Below are 17,646 nucleotides of genomic sequence, written 5' to 3' on the forward strand. Positions count from 1 at the left end.
AGAAGTATTTTATTTCTAGTAATTATACTTGTTGAGAGAATAGATGTTATTCTGTCCTTTAAAATTGGAATAAAATTCTGATCTCTTGTTATTAATATTTAAGCATTTAAATAAAAGTCGCGCAATAAGCATCAATTTTTTTTCTCTTCTAAGAAATTATTGCAATTGAAGAATTTCTGCAGCAATTCAAAGGGTTTAATATTGGACTTTATATTGGACAGATATACTATAAAATGCCTAAAGATAAAATGATTAAATATTTAACGATTCCAAATGTGAGCTGAACAATCTTGCTAAGAAATTTAAACATTTCTCTTGTGCTTGAAAAGTTGCAGAACTCGATATAAAAAAGACGATTCCTGAATTTATTTCAGGAATAAATCTCTCAATTTTCCATCTTTCGTGCTTTCGAACGAAGAAGACAGACGAAACGTCGTGACACAAAAATGATCTAAGAAGATATTTTGAAACTGAAAATAATGAACTTCCCGCATTTAACGTGTACCGCGAAAGAAAAAAAAACCTTTCGAACAATTTCGTAAACCTCCGCGAAGAACAGCGTCGCACTCGATCCTAAAAATAAAATAAAAAAAATAAGAATAGAATAAACTAAAATAAAATTTCAAATAAAATAAAATTTCGCAATAAAAATTCACTGAACATCGATATGAGAAAATTAGGTGTTTCTCAAAAAGTTACTAAAATATTCGATCCTAAAAATAAAATAAAATAAAATAAAAATAAAATAAACTAAAATAAAATTTCAAATAAAATAAAATTTCGCGATAAAAATTCACTGGACATCGATATGAGAAAATTAGGTGTTTGTCAAAAAGTCACTAGAATATTCGAGATCCTAAAAATAAAATAAAATAAAATGAAAATAAAATAAACTAAAATAAAATTTCAAATAAAATAAAATTTCGCAATAAAAATTCACTGGACATCGATATGAGAAAATTAGGTGTTTGTCAAAAAGTCACTAGAATATTCGAGATCCTAAAAATAAAATAAAATAAAATAAAAATAAAATAAACTAAAATATCGGCCCACTGTGCGTCGATGTCGTAGGTAACATAATCGAAGAAAACGCGCGCCGATTAAACGATGAAACGAAGCCTCGCGTTCGGCTCGAAAAGAAAAAGAAAAAAAGAACACGAAAGTTCATCGCGGAACGAGGCGGCACGATTGGACATCGAATATTCGAGGCGGAACAAACAAGTCCGAGTGGGTAAACCCGTCGATATCGGTTTCTTCAAAGTAACGGAAAGCGCAGTCCATTTTTCTCTAATCGCGGCGCGCCGGGTAATCATCGTTCGCTCGTCATCGGTGCCGGGCATCATTCTTCCGTTTTTCCTTGGCCGTGTGTTGTGCGCGCATTAAGCTGCTCTTCCTGTCGCGAGCGTTCGCCGGGGCCATTAATCTCGAAAATTCGCAGGCGCACGATGGACGTTAATCAGGTATATCGACCGATCCACGACTACTTTTTAATTAAACACGGACAAAAAGCGGATAGAATGGAGAACGAACACGGCGACCCTGTATTTACGTAGGACATCAGTTTCCGGGAATCGTGCGGCTGTCACGGCCGGTGCGGCTCGGCTCGGCTCGCTTCGACTGTGCCGACTTTTATGTCCCCGATTCCCGGCCAATGATAGCCGTCCGATTGATCGTTGCTCGTCCCATTGAATAATTTCACGGAAATATCTGTATTAATGTTACCGTGTCTTCGGTTAGATAAGCCAGGGTGAGAACAGGCGTTCCTGCGCTCAGACACAAACGGCTACTCGACACTAGGACTGATCTATGCTCGAGGTGTGTGACCCTAATTAATAGGGAGGCCGTGCAATGCAACTGTCCCAGTCATGTGAATTATAGATAGACATGCTCTTACCGGGGAGGGGAGGAGGGGGGCACGAGCAGTGGAGATGTCCTGATAAGCGATGCAAATCGAAGCGAAGGAATAGAAAGGACATTTGTTCAACCACTTGCAAACTAAATCGCTATTGTTGCTCGTTTGGACGATGCAGTGATGTCTCTCTAATTGACGCAAAGATTGTTCAGAAAAATGGACAATTTAGGGAGAGGAGATACGATTATTCCAGAGCCTTGTAGCTCATTCTTTATAGTTGTTGACACAATTCGTAACTATAAAATCGAACCGCAAGGCTCGAATAATTGTATCGCCTCTTTCCAAATTGTCCATTTTTGTGGTCAATCTGGGTGTCAATTAAAGAGACATTACTGTACAACGTGTTCGATGATAGAGAATTCAGGCCTTGGAAATTCGGTTAATCAAGATTCTACTATAGATGCTACGTACAGTAATGTCTCTCCAATTGACGCTCAGATTGTCCACAAAAAAAAAAGGTCAATTTAGGGAGAGGAGATACGATTATTCGAGAGCCTTGTAGCTCGTTCTTTATAGTTGTTGACACAATTCGTAACTATAAAGTCGAACCGCAAGGCTCGAATAATCGTATCACCTATTCCCAAATTGTTCATTTTTGTGGTCAATCTGGGTGTCAATTAAAGAGACATTACTGTACAACGTGTTCGATGATAGAGACTTCAGGCCTTGGAAATTCGGTTAATCAAGATTCTACTATAGATGCTACGTACAGTAATGTCTCTCTAATTGACGCTCAGATTGTCCACAAAAATGGTCAATTTAGGGAGAGGAGATACGATTATTCGAGAGCCTTGCGGTTTATTTTTATAGTTACGAATTGTCAACAATTATAAAAACGAGTCGCAAGGCTCGAACAATCGAATCGCCTCTTCCCAAACTGTCCATTTTTGTGGACCATCTGAGGGTCAATTAAGGAGAATACAGGTTGCAGAAATTCGTGTTATTACAGCGCGCGACGTACACTAATGTCTCCCTAATTGACGGTCAGCTTAGAAACAAAAGTGGACAATTTGGGATGACGAGATATTATTATTCGAGCCTTGCAACTCGTTCTTATAATTGTTGACAATTTATTACTACAAAAGCAAACCGAAAGGCTCGAATAATCGGAGCTCCTCTTCTCAAATTGTCCATTTTTGTGGACTATCTGAGCGTCAGTAAGGGAGTCATTACTATACTTTCGTCTAAAAAAGAAATTGATCTAGAAGGTTAACGCTAGATTTACGGAGCACAAAAACAGCTGTTTTATATTAGTTTATAAAAGTAACAATGATTATTCCGATTTTATTCTGATTTTTAACAAGCGTTATTTTAACATTTGCCGCGAGCAACGTACAAATGACAGTACGTACAGTGAATTCTCTCCAATTGTCCCTCTGCTTGTAAACGAAAGTGGACAGTTTGGGAAGAGGAGATACGATTATTCGAGCCTTGCAACTCGTTTTTATAGTTACCGATTGTCAACAATGTTCAAATAATCGTATCTCCTCTTCTCAAATTGTCCATTTTTGTGGACGATCTGAGCGTCAGATCGTAAGGGAGACATTACTGTAATTTGACGCGGCTCTGTCAGAGTTGGTCAGTGATCGATTATTTTGTGATCGCGGACGAATGATTAAGATTATATCTTTTCATCATTTTCGATACAAAATCCGGACGAGGGATTCAAATAAATATTAGGTCTACCGGAAAGTTCTGTCCGATAATGTCATTGCAAATTTCGATAGGTAAGCGCATGTTCATTTGGGACATATATTTTTGAAAAATGTTGCTCACAAATTGCCATCATGCTGGCAAGAGGTCACAAGTAATGGCGGAAGTTATATTGTACAATTAATATTACTAAATTTATGAAAAATCTATTACAGACAGAACTTTCCGGTAAACCTAATAGATTGTTCCGTCGACTTCATGAAATACGCGCGGGTCTTCTAAAAACGATAGACTTGTTACGTTCATCGTGGTAAAATAGACTAAGAACGGTATAATTCGATCAGCGTACGCGTGCTTTCGCGTTTTATAAATTGGCACGTGCCATGCGTGCGTGAAGCTCTCCAGTCCGTAAGTACTCGACCGCCGATCATTGCGCATTTATAACATCCGTGGTGTAATAAAATACGGGGAACAGAACGGAGAAACTTGATTCGATCGAACGAATGCTTCTTGCCAAATGTAGCGATATAAAATTCTAATGGCCGCCATCAAATTACTGCACGACGAAATGCGTCTGTCTCTTTTTCAAATGATAATACGATCTCCGATCAGAGTTGAGCAAAAAGTAACGCAACCTGTTAATTGTTATAAATTATTGCAAATTATTATGAATTGTTATAATTGACGGGTTATAATCGTTAATCGATGATCGGATTACTTTTTGCCCGATTGTTATAAATTGGTTGCAATAATTATCGGGTTATGATCGTATAGATTATAAATTCTTGTAAATTAGTTATAATAACTAACTGGTTATAATCGTTAATCATCGATCAGATTACCTTTTGCCTAGTTGTCATAAATAAGTTATAATAATTAACAGGTGATAATCGTATAAATTATAAATTCTTGTAAATAAGTTATAATAACTAAAAGGATTATAATCGTTAATCATCGATCAGATTTCTTTTTGCCCAGTTGTTATAAATAAGTTATAATAATTAACAGGTGATAATCGTATAAATTATAAACTCTTGTAAATTAGTTGTAATAACTAAAAGGATTATAATCGTTAATCATCGATCAGATTACTTTTTACCCAATTGTCATAAATAAGTTACAATAATTAACTCGTCATAATCGCATAAATTATAAATTCTTGTAAATTAGTTATAATAACTAAAGGGATTATAATTGTCAATCATCGATCAGAATAATTTTGCCCAGTTGTTACAAATGAGTTACAATAATTAACTCGTCATAATCGCATAAATTATAAATTCTCGTAAATTAGTTATAATAACTAAAAGGATTATAATCGTTAATCATCGATCAGATTAATTTGCCCAGTTGTCACAAATAAGTTACAATAATTAACTCATCATAATCGCATAAATTATAAATTCTTGTAAATTAGATATAATAACTAAAGGGATTATAATCTTTAATCATCGATCAGAATAATTTTGCCCAGTTGTTACAAACAAGTTACAATAATTAACTCGTCACAATCGTATAAATTATAAATTCTTGTAAATTAGTTACAATAACTAACCGGTTGCAATCCTTAATAATCGATCAGATAACTTTTCGCCCAGCTGTCCCTAGTAGAGTGGAGAAAGATCTTTTCGGTCCCATTTCTCAGATCGACGAAACTACGCGCATTTGCATAAAGCCCCGCAATCTACCAACAATATAGAATTGTAACGACGGTCTCAAGTGTGTCGAGAGTTTTTCGCGGCGGCATATAAGCGCGTACAGGTTCTTGCGAACGAGCCGTGATGGCAGGAAGGAGCACGCGGTCGTTCGTACGAATCCGCGTAGTAGTTTGTACGCGGGTATTACAAACGCATTTGTCCGAAGTCTCTCCGCCAAGGCGAGGCGACGCGAGGCGACGCGAGGCGGCGCGGTGCAACGAGAGATTTCACTTGCGTAAGACCGAACACGCCGGACCCGTGCCGCCGCCGTGCAGTCAACTTTTCCTTAACTAGCTATACTAATTGACCAATAGAAAGTGGAGCTCCGACCGATTCCTGGCTCCTGACAATCGCTTCCCATTTCAGAATATTCTCACGGGGTCACCCCGCGGCTCTCCGCGCGCGTTCCCATAAGCGTTCCAGTCAAATTATTATTGGCCGCGGCGATCTCGAGATCTCGATCTCGATCTCGATTCGATCCGATCGGCAACGAACGCGCGCAACGAACGTCATAAATTCGAGGAACGTTCTCGTCGCCCGAGGAACGGCTCGTTTGAAATTCGCGGATACTGATACGTTTACGAAAAAAACATTTAGACATCAAGATTCCGAACTAGGATAATGGCTTCATTCGTGGGGATTCTTAAGCGCGTTTCTTTTCGATTCGATGAAAACGCATTAGGGCCGTTAATGTAAACGGGGACTCGATTCTGCACACGGGCACGGCCACGCCGAGCCTAATTGAATGTTCCCGCGTGGCATGAATTGCATTTATTCATACCCTCTCGGTCTTGCGACAGCTTCGAAATCAATGGTTATCGCGTAATGTGATACTATTTAGATGAATCGCGGAGTCGTATTAATTCCTCGAGCAAATGCAGTTTCGTTCGACTCGCGTTACAGTAATGTTTCCCTAATTGACGCTCGGATTGTTCATAAAATTGAACAATTTGGGAAGAGGAGATAGGATTGTTCGAGCCTTGCGACTCGTTTTTATAGTTACCGATTGTCAATAATTATAAAAACTAGATGCAGTGCTCGGACAATCGTATCTCCTCTTCCCAAATTGCCCATTTTTGTGCAGAATCTGAACGTCAGTTTGGGAGACATTACTGTACAGCAATGTCTCCCTAATTGACGCTCAGATCGCCCACAAAAATAGACGATTTGGGATGAGGAGCATTGCGAATTCGAGCCTTGCGACCCATTTTTATAGTTACACATTGTCAACAATTATAAGAACTAGATGCAGCGCTCGGACAATCGTATCTCCTCTTCCCAAACTGTCCACTTTTTTTTACAAGCTGAGGGACAATTGGAGAGAATTCACTGTACGTATTGTCATTTATACGTTGCTCGCGGCAAATGTTAAAATAACGCTTGTTAAAAATCAGAATAAAATCGGAATAATCATTGTTACTTTTATAAACTAATATAAAACAGCTGTTTTTGTGCTCCGTAAATCTAGCGTTAACCTTCTAGATCAATTTCTTTTTTAGACGAAAGTATAGTAATGTCTCCCTTACTGACGCTCAGATCGTCCACAAAAATGGACAATTTGAGAAGAGGAGCTACGATTATTGGAGCCTTTCGGTTTGCTTTTGTAGTTATAAATTGTCAACAATTATAAGAACGAGTTGCAAGGCTCGAATAATAATATCTCGTCATCCCAAATTGTCCACTTTTGTTTCTAAGCTGAGCGTCAGTTAGGGAGACATTACTGTATTAAGAAAACGAGAGACACGCGTAGGTAACGACGAGGCGCAAAAATTCGGTGGGTTTTCGCAAAAGATCGCGGATTGTTCAATTTAACCAATTTGGTTGTTCGCTCCGCCATGTACAGTAATGTCTCCCTAACTGACGCTCAGATTGTGGAGAAAAATAGACAATTTGGGAAGAGGGGATACGATTTTTCGAGCCTTGCGATTCGTTTTTATAGTTACCTATTTTCAACAATTATAAAAACGAGCCGCAAGGCTCGAATAATCGTATCTCCTCTTTCGAAATTGTCCATTTTTGTGCAGAATCCGAGCGTCAGTTAGGAAGACATTACTGTATATAGCTTTTAACGTATGTATCTATAGAGTTGTTAACCCTTTCGCTCCGATGGGCGTATATATACGCCCTCGAAGAATGACCATTCATATACGAAGAGCATATATATACGCTCTGGAAAAGTGGGCGCGCAGGTTCGAAGAGCGTATATATACGTTCATACCGTATATATTCTTTTATTTCATACTTTGCATGAGATACTTTTGTTAATCGAGTATCTGGCAACGCTGCATGTCTTAAACAATCGACTATCATGAAATATAACACTATCGACAAGACGATATTGTGTTTTATTCTAACGATACACAGTTTCAGTCTTCTTTAGAACATTGCCAGCGACGGATATATACCTGCAATTTATAACAGTAGCGATTAAAAGATTTACACGAGTTTATAATTCTAAAATAATTTTGTTGGCTTAATTTTAATAATTCACGGGTAAATACTCAATTTCTGCCTTTGCGATAATACGTTGAGTTTTAAAGTATTTAATTTTTTTAGACCCATTATCGAATCATGGGGAAAAGAAAATTTAGGAGAATATTTTTCACGAGTGACAGTGGAAATACTGAAAGTGAAAATACCGATACCGAAAGCGTTTGCCATGCGAGACAAACGGTAACGTGCTCGAGATCACAAAAATCTGAATATATTCGGACTACGGAAAACTTGGAACCAGAAATACATTCCGTACTTCAGTGCCGACTACTCGATAATACGCTCCGTTCACAGCGATCGCATTTTGACGCAAGCGCTCCGCAGCGAAAGGGTTAATATGTACAAGCATTAAATTTAATTACCTCGGTCTTACGATCCTTCAACGGAATAAATTTTCGGTGAAACTGATATAGAACGGTTCGAACGGTTTCGTTTTGGCGAGCCGGTGTTCGGTTGCTCGAGAAATCGATGAAAAATAGCGCGCGTTTATCGATAACAATTTAAAAAAAAAAAGTAAACGATGTCGTCGAGTGACAACTTCTGAATTTCAATGGGACCGTAGCAGTCCCGGTCTTCCCGGTGGAACAAGTGAAAAAGGAAGAGGCGGACCTTTATGACATCGGGGAATATCGCGCGAGCGTACGCTTATCTCGATAATTGCCATTTCCATCGGGGGCGACGTCAAATATTAAACGCCTCCGCCTACGCGTATACATATCGATAGTCGGCAGGATACACCTCCAGCTTTTCCAGCAATTAGTCCGACAGGCGAAAATCCATTGACCCTGTGAGAAATGGACGAACGGAATCGTAAGGGTATCGATATGGCCATGGCAACCGAACAACTCCCGTGCAATATAAGTCGACTTCCCATTTTCACTCGTGCAACATTCGTTCGGCGCGAATAAATTTCCCAATTTCGAACGGATCATTCAGAATCGATCTATTTGTCGATTGCAAATCGGTGGTATACTACTTATCGAAACGGAGAAATAGTAATAGTAATACTATTGCGCGTCAAAATAGTAATAGTAATAATAATATTTATCCTGTACTGTTGCATCAAAATAGTAATAGTAATAATAATATTTATCCTGTACTGTTGCATCAAAATAGTAATAATAATAATAATATTTATCCTGTACTATTGCATGAGAATAGTAATAGTAATAATAATATTTATCCTGTACTACTGCATCAAAATAGTAATAGTAATAATAATATTTATCCTGTACTATTGCATCCGATATTCACGATGCTAAATGTCAAAAATAATACAAAACTAAGCAAATCCTTTGGAAATTTTAATTCTATATGTTTCTTCTGTGAAATTTTACGAACTATGAGAGCGTACAAATCCGCGCGACATAGTTGTAATTATTGTCCGCTCTCTGGGTCGTTTCTTTTTATTGTTTTGGACATATTTATTTCGATTGCAACATTAAATCGTTTTAGACAATTTCTTCTACGTCTTGATCAAGGAAACGCTTTCATAACGCTTTCAATTTGTCCAGTTGCTAACATTCACGGATAATAAAAAATAACATAATAATAATAATAATAATAATAATTTTACAATAACTGAAATCGGCAATTACTTAGTTGCCAACCCAATATATGCGAAATTGTATCTAAAAATATTGACGAATAAATGGACGAATGGCATTGATAAATACGGAGACTCAAAAGTGTCCGTTTTCGTGAAAAATTGCTCGCGGTTTTCAGCTTTTTCATACGGTAGACGTGGTGCAATGTTAAGGTTAATTACCTGATCTTTCTCGACGAAACCCATGAACGAGGTCCTTTCTATCTCGATAGGCTGATCGTGTCGATCATAGAGTGCGATCACGAAATGGAAGAAATTACTCTTCCTTAAATTGCTCGGCGGTTGCTTCTCGAACTGAGCTCTGCTCACGCCGACTCTGTAATCAACAAACAAAACAGATTGTTCACCATTTCATTTTCAACGACCGCAGTATCGGCAATCAATTTTAACAAGCGAAATTCGAAGCTCTTTACATTCACTCGTGCGATAAAATTACTTTTCGCTTTTCACGTGGATTTCTTTGTAACTCTTTCTTTTCTAAAGACGACAATAGCTATCCGTAAAAGCTTCGTTGTAACACTCTCCGTTGTGACACGCTTTTCCCTGCCTTCCGCGAAAGTATTACGTTCGCTGCGTCGTCTTATTGCTTGCGAATAATGCGAACGATCTTATTTTTAACGAAAGAGGCCATCGATTTAACTATTTATTCGCCCCGCGAATTAAATTTACTGCGGAAATTTCATTGTTTCGATATGAATTTATTTCGTTTGGATATACAGGATGTCCCAAAAATGTCTCGCAATCCGGAAATGGCGGGTTCCTCGTATTATTTCAAGCAACTTCTTCCTTTACAAAAATGTTCTCCGAGGCACCGTTAACGAGTTATTAACGAAAAACAGTGACCAATAAGAATCGAGTGCGCCTGACGCGAGGCGGCCCAGCCAACCAGCGCACGAAGCCCGGTTCCGCTCATTGGCTCGGTCGCCTCGCCTCTCATTGGTCACTGTTTTTCGTTAATAACTCGTTAACGGTGCCTCGGAGAAAATTGTTGTAAAGGAAAAAGTTGCTTCGAATGACCCGAGGAACCCGCCACTTTCGGATTGCGAGACATTTTTGGGACATGAAAATGTTGTATTTTTCCATATACATTTGAAGAAATTGAACTTCGTAGTTCACAGTTTACTCGTCTAATAGTAACTTAACTAATTTAAGAACTTGAATGCAGGCATAATAATCGAGCAAAGAAGGAAACAGATGCTTCACCGTATTCGCTGCAAATCGAAACATCGCGAAGATCCGAAACGAAAGCCTGAATTGTTACAGATAATTTGATCCACGTGCAACAACGACGACATTCGATCGGGAAAAGCGCGTTTTTCGAGAGCGAGCGGTTTTCACGATTGTTTGCGTCGGCTTTCACCGGTGTCGGGCGACGGTATGGCGATCGTTTCGTTATGGTGAACGAGTGCGAAAAGAGCGAGCATTCCGTTGCAATGTCGCAAAACGATCCTCGATACCAAATTCGGCCGTCACCGGTGAGATTCTCTGTTCTAGGGTCAAATAGGTACACTCGGCGCGACCTTGAATGCAATAAGAATGCCCAAACCGGTAAGAGGAAAGACAAACGAGGTTGTCCGTGGGCGAACGCGCAGGTGGCCTCGACGCCTTAAAATCCCATTAAGGTCTCATGTGCCGAGATTAGGCCACCGGACTCCAATGCCATCTTTGAGTAATGGCACGGAAAGTCCCCTTTTCGAGTCTGCCGCTTCGCATAGTCCGCGCGCGCACGGCTACGGACACACGGCTGGACTCCGATTGATACCCGTAAAACACGATTCTCAGTGTCGTGTCACAGTCGTTACGGCTTTGTCCGTCAAAATCGCCGAACAAATCGTCAACGAACCGCGTCTTAAGCGCGGTACGCGTGCTCTGCGATCTACCGAGTCTGGATTTGCTCGTTATTTGCGTCATCGAATGAGGAAATGAACTTTCAAATTTATGCTTTCCTTGCACAGCGATACTCTTAAATGCACTGCAATTTCTATCGTAACTGCGTCGACGATTAGCGCTTATCTGCGCTTAATAATTAATTAAATAATAAATAATTTGCCTAATAGGTTGAGACAATTTCTGTTTATCGTATGGCGTTTTGTTCGCCGTCGTTCCTAGATTTTTACGGTAAAAGAATCAAATTTTCTTTCGATTTTCAGTAATTCGATTTTCTCCCTAATTCGCGCTGAGATTGCGCACGAAAATGGACAATTCTGGAAGAGGAGACAACTATGAAATTATAAAAACTACTACAAAAACGACAATAAATTGGTTAATCGTATCTCCTCGTCTCAAACTGTCAATTTCTTTGTGCGAATTAGGGAGACATTACTGTATTCAAGCCTCGCGGTCCGTTTTTATAGTCGTTGACAATCGGTAACTACGACAAGGAGCCGCAAGGCTGGAATAATCGTATCTCCTCCTCCCAAATAGTCCATTTTTGTGCGCAATCTGACCGCCAATCAGAGAGAATTACTAGTACAATAATGTCTCTCTAATTGACGCTCAGATTGTCCACAAAAATGGACAATTTGGGAATAGGAGATACGATTATTCGAGCTTAACGATTCGTTTTTATAGTTACAAATTATCAACAACTATGAAAAACGAGCTAGAAGGCTCGAACAATCGTATCTCCTCCTCCCAAATTCTTCATTTTTGTGCACAATCCGACCGCCAATTGGATAGAATTACCGGTACACTCGCATAGAACGCGCGCGCGCGACAAGGAACCGCGAGATATCGCGACTGATGAAAAACGGTGACCGCGGAAGATATTCGACGATCGCGAGTATCGTCGCGTCGATTAAAAATCGGCGCGGATGAATCGCATTATCGTTCGCTGGGCGGTTAGGTTGGTCGGCGGCGGATCGTGGGAGCGTACAGCGGCGGCGTGAAGCGATAAAACGATCGCGCGAGTGCGCGGAATGCCATCAGGACGGACTCTCGGAGCGGAAAACTGAATCGACTGGACCGAAAATGAATAGCGGCAGTTTTGCAGCACATTTGCGAAATAAATGATGGTATCGGCGGTGCGTTTGTCACGGGAGGCGGTGGGATGTCGGTCTGCCGGCAGGCAGAGCAGAGCGGAGCGGAGCAAAGCGGAGCAGAGCGGAGCGGAGCGGAGCCGGAGCAACGCTGGCATAGCTGCCGGAGCTGGCAGAGCTCTGGCGTAGGAGGCGGAGGACCGGAGGAAGAGGAGGAGGAGGAGGCTGCAAGGGTGCAAGGGTGGTGGCTCCCGTGCAGAACGAAGAGAGGGTCCGCTGGAGGGTAGGAGGGCACTGGGGTGGCAGAGAGAGGCCGGGAGGGGAGTGATGTACTGCCCGTGTCGATAATTATCGGTGGCTGATTAACCGGCCGCCGGTTCGCGCCCCATAACTCTCGACGTCCGATTATTTTGCCCTGTTTGCCATGCACCAATTCCTATATAACGTGTAGGCACGTCCTACCCCCGTGCCGTTACATTATCACCTGCGGTGCTGCGCCGCCCCCGCACGCCTTTTTCGAAACCGTTGCGGATTACGGGACACCGCGCGACCGCGGTTTCAAGAACTATCCTCGTTCAAAATAACAATAACGCGTCGCGTCGCGTCGCATCGCGCCGCGCCGCGCCGCGCTGTCGCTCGCATTTCATTTCTTCGACTCTTTTGCTCACGTTAATCGCGATTGCGTTCACCGTCGATCGTGGATTTTGCGCGGTTCCCAGCGAAAGTTAACGCGTGCACGCGTACAGTAATATCGTTTCTATCCTCGGCGATAAATTTCGAAGTTTATCCGTTGCCGAAGCAGCGAAAGTAGAATCGAATGAAATCGACGGTCGCGCCGAAATACTTTTGTCATTTTCGATATCTCCACTGTTCGAGGAGAGAGGAGTTTATATATTCCAGAGTTCTGCTGAGAGAGTAGGAGAACAGTATACTCTGAGAGTTGAAGGTAGCGTCGAATTGACACGAGAAAGGGACGATGATTGATACGTGGATACGATAAATTCTCTCCGATTGTCCTTCGGTAAATACAGTAATGTCTCCCATACTGACGTTCAGATTGTGCAGAAAAATGGACAATTTAGGGAGAGGTGATACGATTATTCGAGCCTTGCAAATCGTTTTTATAGTTGTTGAGAATTGATAACCATAAAAAGCGAGCCACAAGGCTCGAGAAATCGTGTCTCCTTTGCCAAAATTGTCCATTTTTGTGGACAATTTGAGCGTCAATTAGGGGGACATTACTGTAGTACGGTAGTACAGTAATGTCTCCCTAACTGACGCTAAGATTGTCCACAAAAATGGACAATTTGGGAGAAGATGCAATAATTATTCGAGCCTTGTAGCTCGCTTTTTATAGTTTTTGACGATTCGTAACTATAAAAACGAACCGCAAGGCTCGAAAAATTGTCCATTTTCGTGGACAACTGTGCGTCAATTAGAGAGACATTACTATAGTAGTAATATAGTACGGTAAATTCTCTCCAATTGTCCCTCAGCTTGTAAAAACAGAAATGGAAAATTTAGTAATAGGAGATACGATTATTCGAGCCTCGCGGCTCTCCTCTTCCCAAATTGTCCACTTCTATTTTTACAAGCTGAAGGACAAACAATTGGAGAGAATTTACCGTCCTGGCAAAGAATAGACGGAAGAAAATCCGAGATATTGTTCGAAAAGATCGAAGATATCGATCGAACCGAAACGCCGTTGCATCGCGGCCGATCGACGCCCGTCCGTCCGTCTCGTTCGATTTCCTTAAATCGGCGACACGCGTCGCGCGCAGAGGCGTCCGCGATTTCCCTGCACATCGAAGCAACGAAAAACTGGTATCGCACGAAAAGGCGCCTATCGCGTCCTACATCTTCATTTGTGTATTTGGCATGCGTGCTCGTATCGGGTTATCTCCGTTCGCCGATCGAATCGGCGGCATTACTCCAGTCATCGCGAAAGAAACGCGGAGCCTCGGGGCCCTATGTAATGCAGCGACGCGTTTGCGCGCCGACGCCAATCGCGTTATCTATTATCCGAAAACGGACCCGCGGCGAATTGTAAGCGCGAAATACCCGCTGTAAATTGCGCGCGGATCGAGCCCACGACTATCGGCGTCATTTTCCGCTCGCTGCGGCGTGCGCGCGGCCTCTGCGGCCTGCGAAGGAAATCGTTTACCCTACGCCGACCCTCGTGTTCACGGGTTCAAACGGGTATAACTGTTAATAACTGTTATAACCGATGCTTCTCGCTGAAACAAGAGCCGGTACGCCCGTAACCGGATTGCAGAATTCGCCGCGTTTGCAGAAGTTCGGCGAAAACGAAACGAACGAAACGTTTCTTCGAACGTAGCTGCTTTTATTAAGTGCATTTATTTAACCCTTTGGATACGCTTCACGACCCAAGCACGTCGTGCACTTGTTTTGCCTAAGTTACGGATGGCGAGTCTAATTCGTATAATAATATTTTACTACTATTTATAATAGTAACGAAATAGTAATAGTAGTTATATAATATAGTACTGCTATAATACTACTATAATATTTTACTATAATATATAGTATAATATATAGTAATATATATATTATAGTAAAATATTATAGTAGTATTATAATAGTACTATTATATAAGTATATAATATATATATTTAATAGTAGTTATATAAAAGTACTACTATAATACTACTATAATATATATACTATACTACTACTATATATATACTATAAAATATATATTATAGTAAAATATTATAGTAGTATTATAGTAGTACTATATATATTATGACTACTATTATAATAGTAGATATAATATATATATATATATATATATATATATATATATATATATATATATATATATATATATATATTTTAATAATATTAAAACTAGTCGTCCAAACTTCTATTACTTCTATTATTATATCGCTCAAACAAATGAATTCTCGCACAAAATCTACCGCCTTTATAAATTATACTATTTCGCGCATCGGCTAATTAAATCCGTGCCAAACGCAAGGATTTTTTCAAATAAATCTGTACCAAAGCGGTTAATGTTCCCCTAAGGGTTACATGTGGCTTCCGCTTCTTACAATTAATACTTAAAACTGACAGAACTAACGCTGCGCTTCTTCTATTTGCTCTACCTCTCGCTCTATCTCTCCTTCTTTTCTCGCTTTCCTTGACCCTCTATGCTCCTGTTTCGCCGCTTTTACTGCATCTTTCCATACTTCGCATGTAGAGTATTCCTTTTCCTCCTATCCTTTACATTTAGTCCTCCTCCTGCTTTCGTTATGTCAAGGTTACGTTAGTTATGTTCGACGATACTGCACACGTTTGCCATCGTGGTTCGACGTTACCTGTATTTTTCACAACATATTTGTATCCCAATAACTAAATTTACTGGTCGGTTACTAAATTTTAATAACTATGTTCAGTGGTTAATAAAAACAGTTAAATCGAGAATGTCTACTTATTTTATTTCGACCAGTAATTTTCATCATTGGCTGCAATATATCAAATGATATTGGCAGTGACATTTCTATACGTCTATTCTGTCGTCGAAGTAAAATCATGCTGCGCTAATAATAATTTAACCTTGACATAACCTCAAACATCTCCGCGGGTAATTTAAGAAGTTCAGAAAAAGGCAGAAGTATGTTATAATAATTAAATTTTCAGGATAAGGGGAAGGTATATTTCAACAACTAAATTTAATTATTATAAAACAAAATAATATTACCTTGACATAACCTTAAACATCTCCGTGGGCAATTTGAGAAGTTCAGAAAAAGGCAGAAATATGTAATAATAACTAAATTTTCAGAATAAGGGGGGAAGGTATATTTTAACAACTAAATTTAATCATTATAACACACTTTTCCCTCATTCTGAATTTCTTAAATTACAAAAACATGTATGCAGTTAACCAATATCGTTTGACACACTGAAGCCAGTGACGAAAATTACCAATTCAAACGAAATAAGTCGATATTCTCAATTTTCAGCGAATCACTCCTAAATGGCGACGATGAACAATTTGTAAACAAGCGACGAAACAATGTTTCTCAGCGAGAACATTATACGTTAAGTTTAATGGCCTATACGTATAAAGCTTGAGCCCTGGAAAGCAGGGTAAATGAATGGAAAGTGGAAGTAACATTAAAAGGTTGCAGAGAAAAAACCGGTACAATCGATCACCGCTAATCAATGTAATGAGTTGAACGCGATGTATATCGAGATACTTAAGTTCTTGCAACCAATTTACCGTTTTCATTTTCACCTCCTGAAATGCATGAAATCCGCGACTCGTCGATCGTTACACAAATTTGAAATCGAGATCGACATTTCCGATCACTTTCCTCCAATGAATACAGTTTCTCGACGCAAACGTTACAAAACATAAATTCATGTGCATATAGATAAATTAAATAAATTTAGAATAAAATTTAAGGTTATATGTATATGAAAATTTAAACAATTCTTATAATTATAAATGAATTTGTAACGAAATTTAACATTACGAATGAATTTATAATAAAATTTAAATTACGGATGAATTTATAATAAAATTTAGATACGAATTTACGTGAAATTGTATAAAAAATATGTAATTTATAATGAAATTCGCAATTAATATGTCAAACATGGTTATATTACTTATATACTTATATTACAATAATAATATAATATAATAATAAGTAATATAAGTATATATATATATATATATATATATATATATATATTATATTATTATATTATATTAATTATATATTACTTATATTACTATTATTATTGTAATATAAGTATTGTAATAATATATATATATATAATAAGTATATATATATAAATAATAAGTAATATTATACCAATATTACTTATATTACAATACTTATTTATTGCAGATAATATTTCAACATTATATATATATATATCACATGAAAGAAAATTCATCGTGGCGCCATGGACAATTTCTGTAAAATGCCGGCGTGGCATTCGACGTGTTAAGAAATTGCGAGACGAAAATGCGTCCGCGAACAACAGCGTTATTGTTAACAGAGCGGAGATCTCGGTCGACTGAACGGGCGCCATTACCGGTCCCTGATTTAAATATTGACTAGCTGGCAATTTCGGGGAACAGATCGTCGAATAACTGTACAAACTAGTCTATACTTTACGCCGGAGCCGCAACCTATGCTATTTGCGCACAATGCATTACGAGCGAAATATGCGGATAACACAAACCTACGGATACACGGTTACGAATTCGTGGATAAAGCAATCGCGGAGAATTACAATAAATCCGCAGTTAATGTATACCACCGG

General features: G+C 39.3%; 1 protein-coding gene across 4 annotated transcripts in view; it reads right to left on the minus strand.

Moving 5' to 3' along the window:
- kn (EBF transcription factor knot) overlaps positions 1–17,646 on the minus strand; it is a 166,376-nt gene that overhangs the window by 137,089 nt on the left and 11,641 nt on the right. For all 4 annotated transcript variants that reach the window (XM_033467136.2, XM_033467137.2, XM_033467138.2 and 1 more), the window contains exon 2: positions 9,524–9,677. In XM_033467136.2, the coding sequence (XP_033323027.1) occupies positions 9,524–9,677 (154 nt within the window). The remainder of the gene's footprint in view (positions 1–9,523; positions 9,678–17,646) is intronic.

This window comes from Megalopta genalis, chromosome 7, assembly GCF_051020955.1.
Source record: "Megalopta genalis isolate 19385.01 chromosome 7, iyMegGena1_principal, whole genome shotgun sequence".
Lineage (NCBI taxonomy): Eukaryota > Metazoa > Arthropoda > Insecta > Hymenoptera > Halictidae > Megalopta > Megalopta genalis.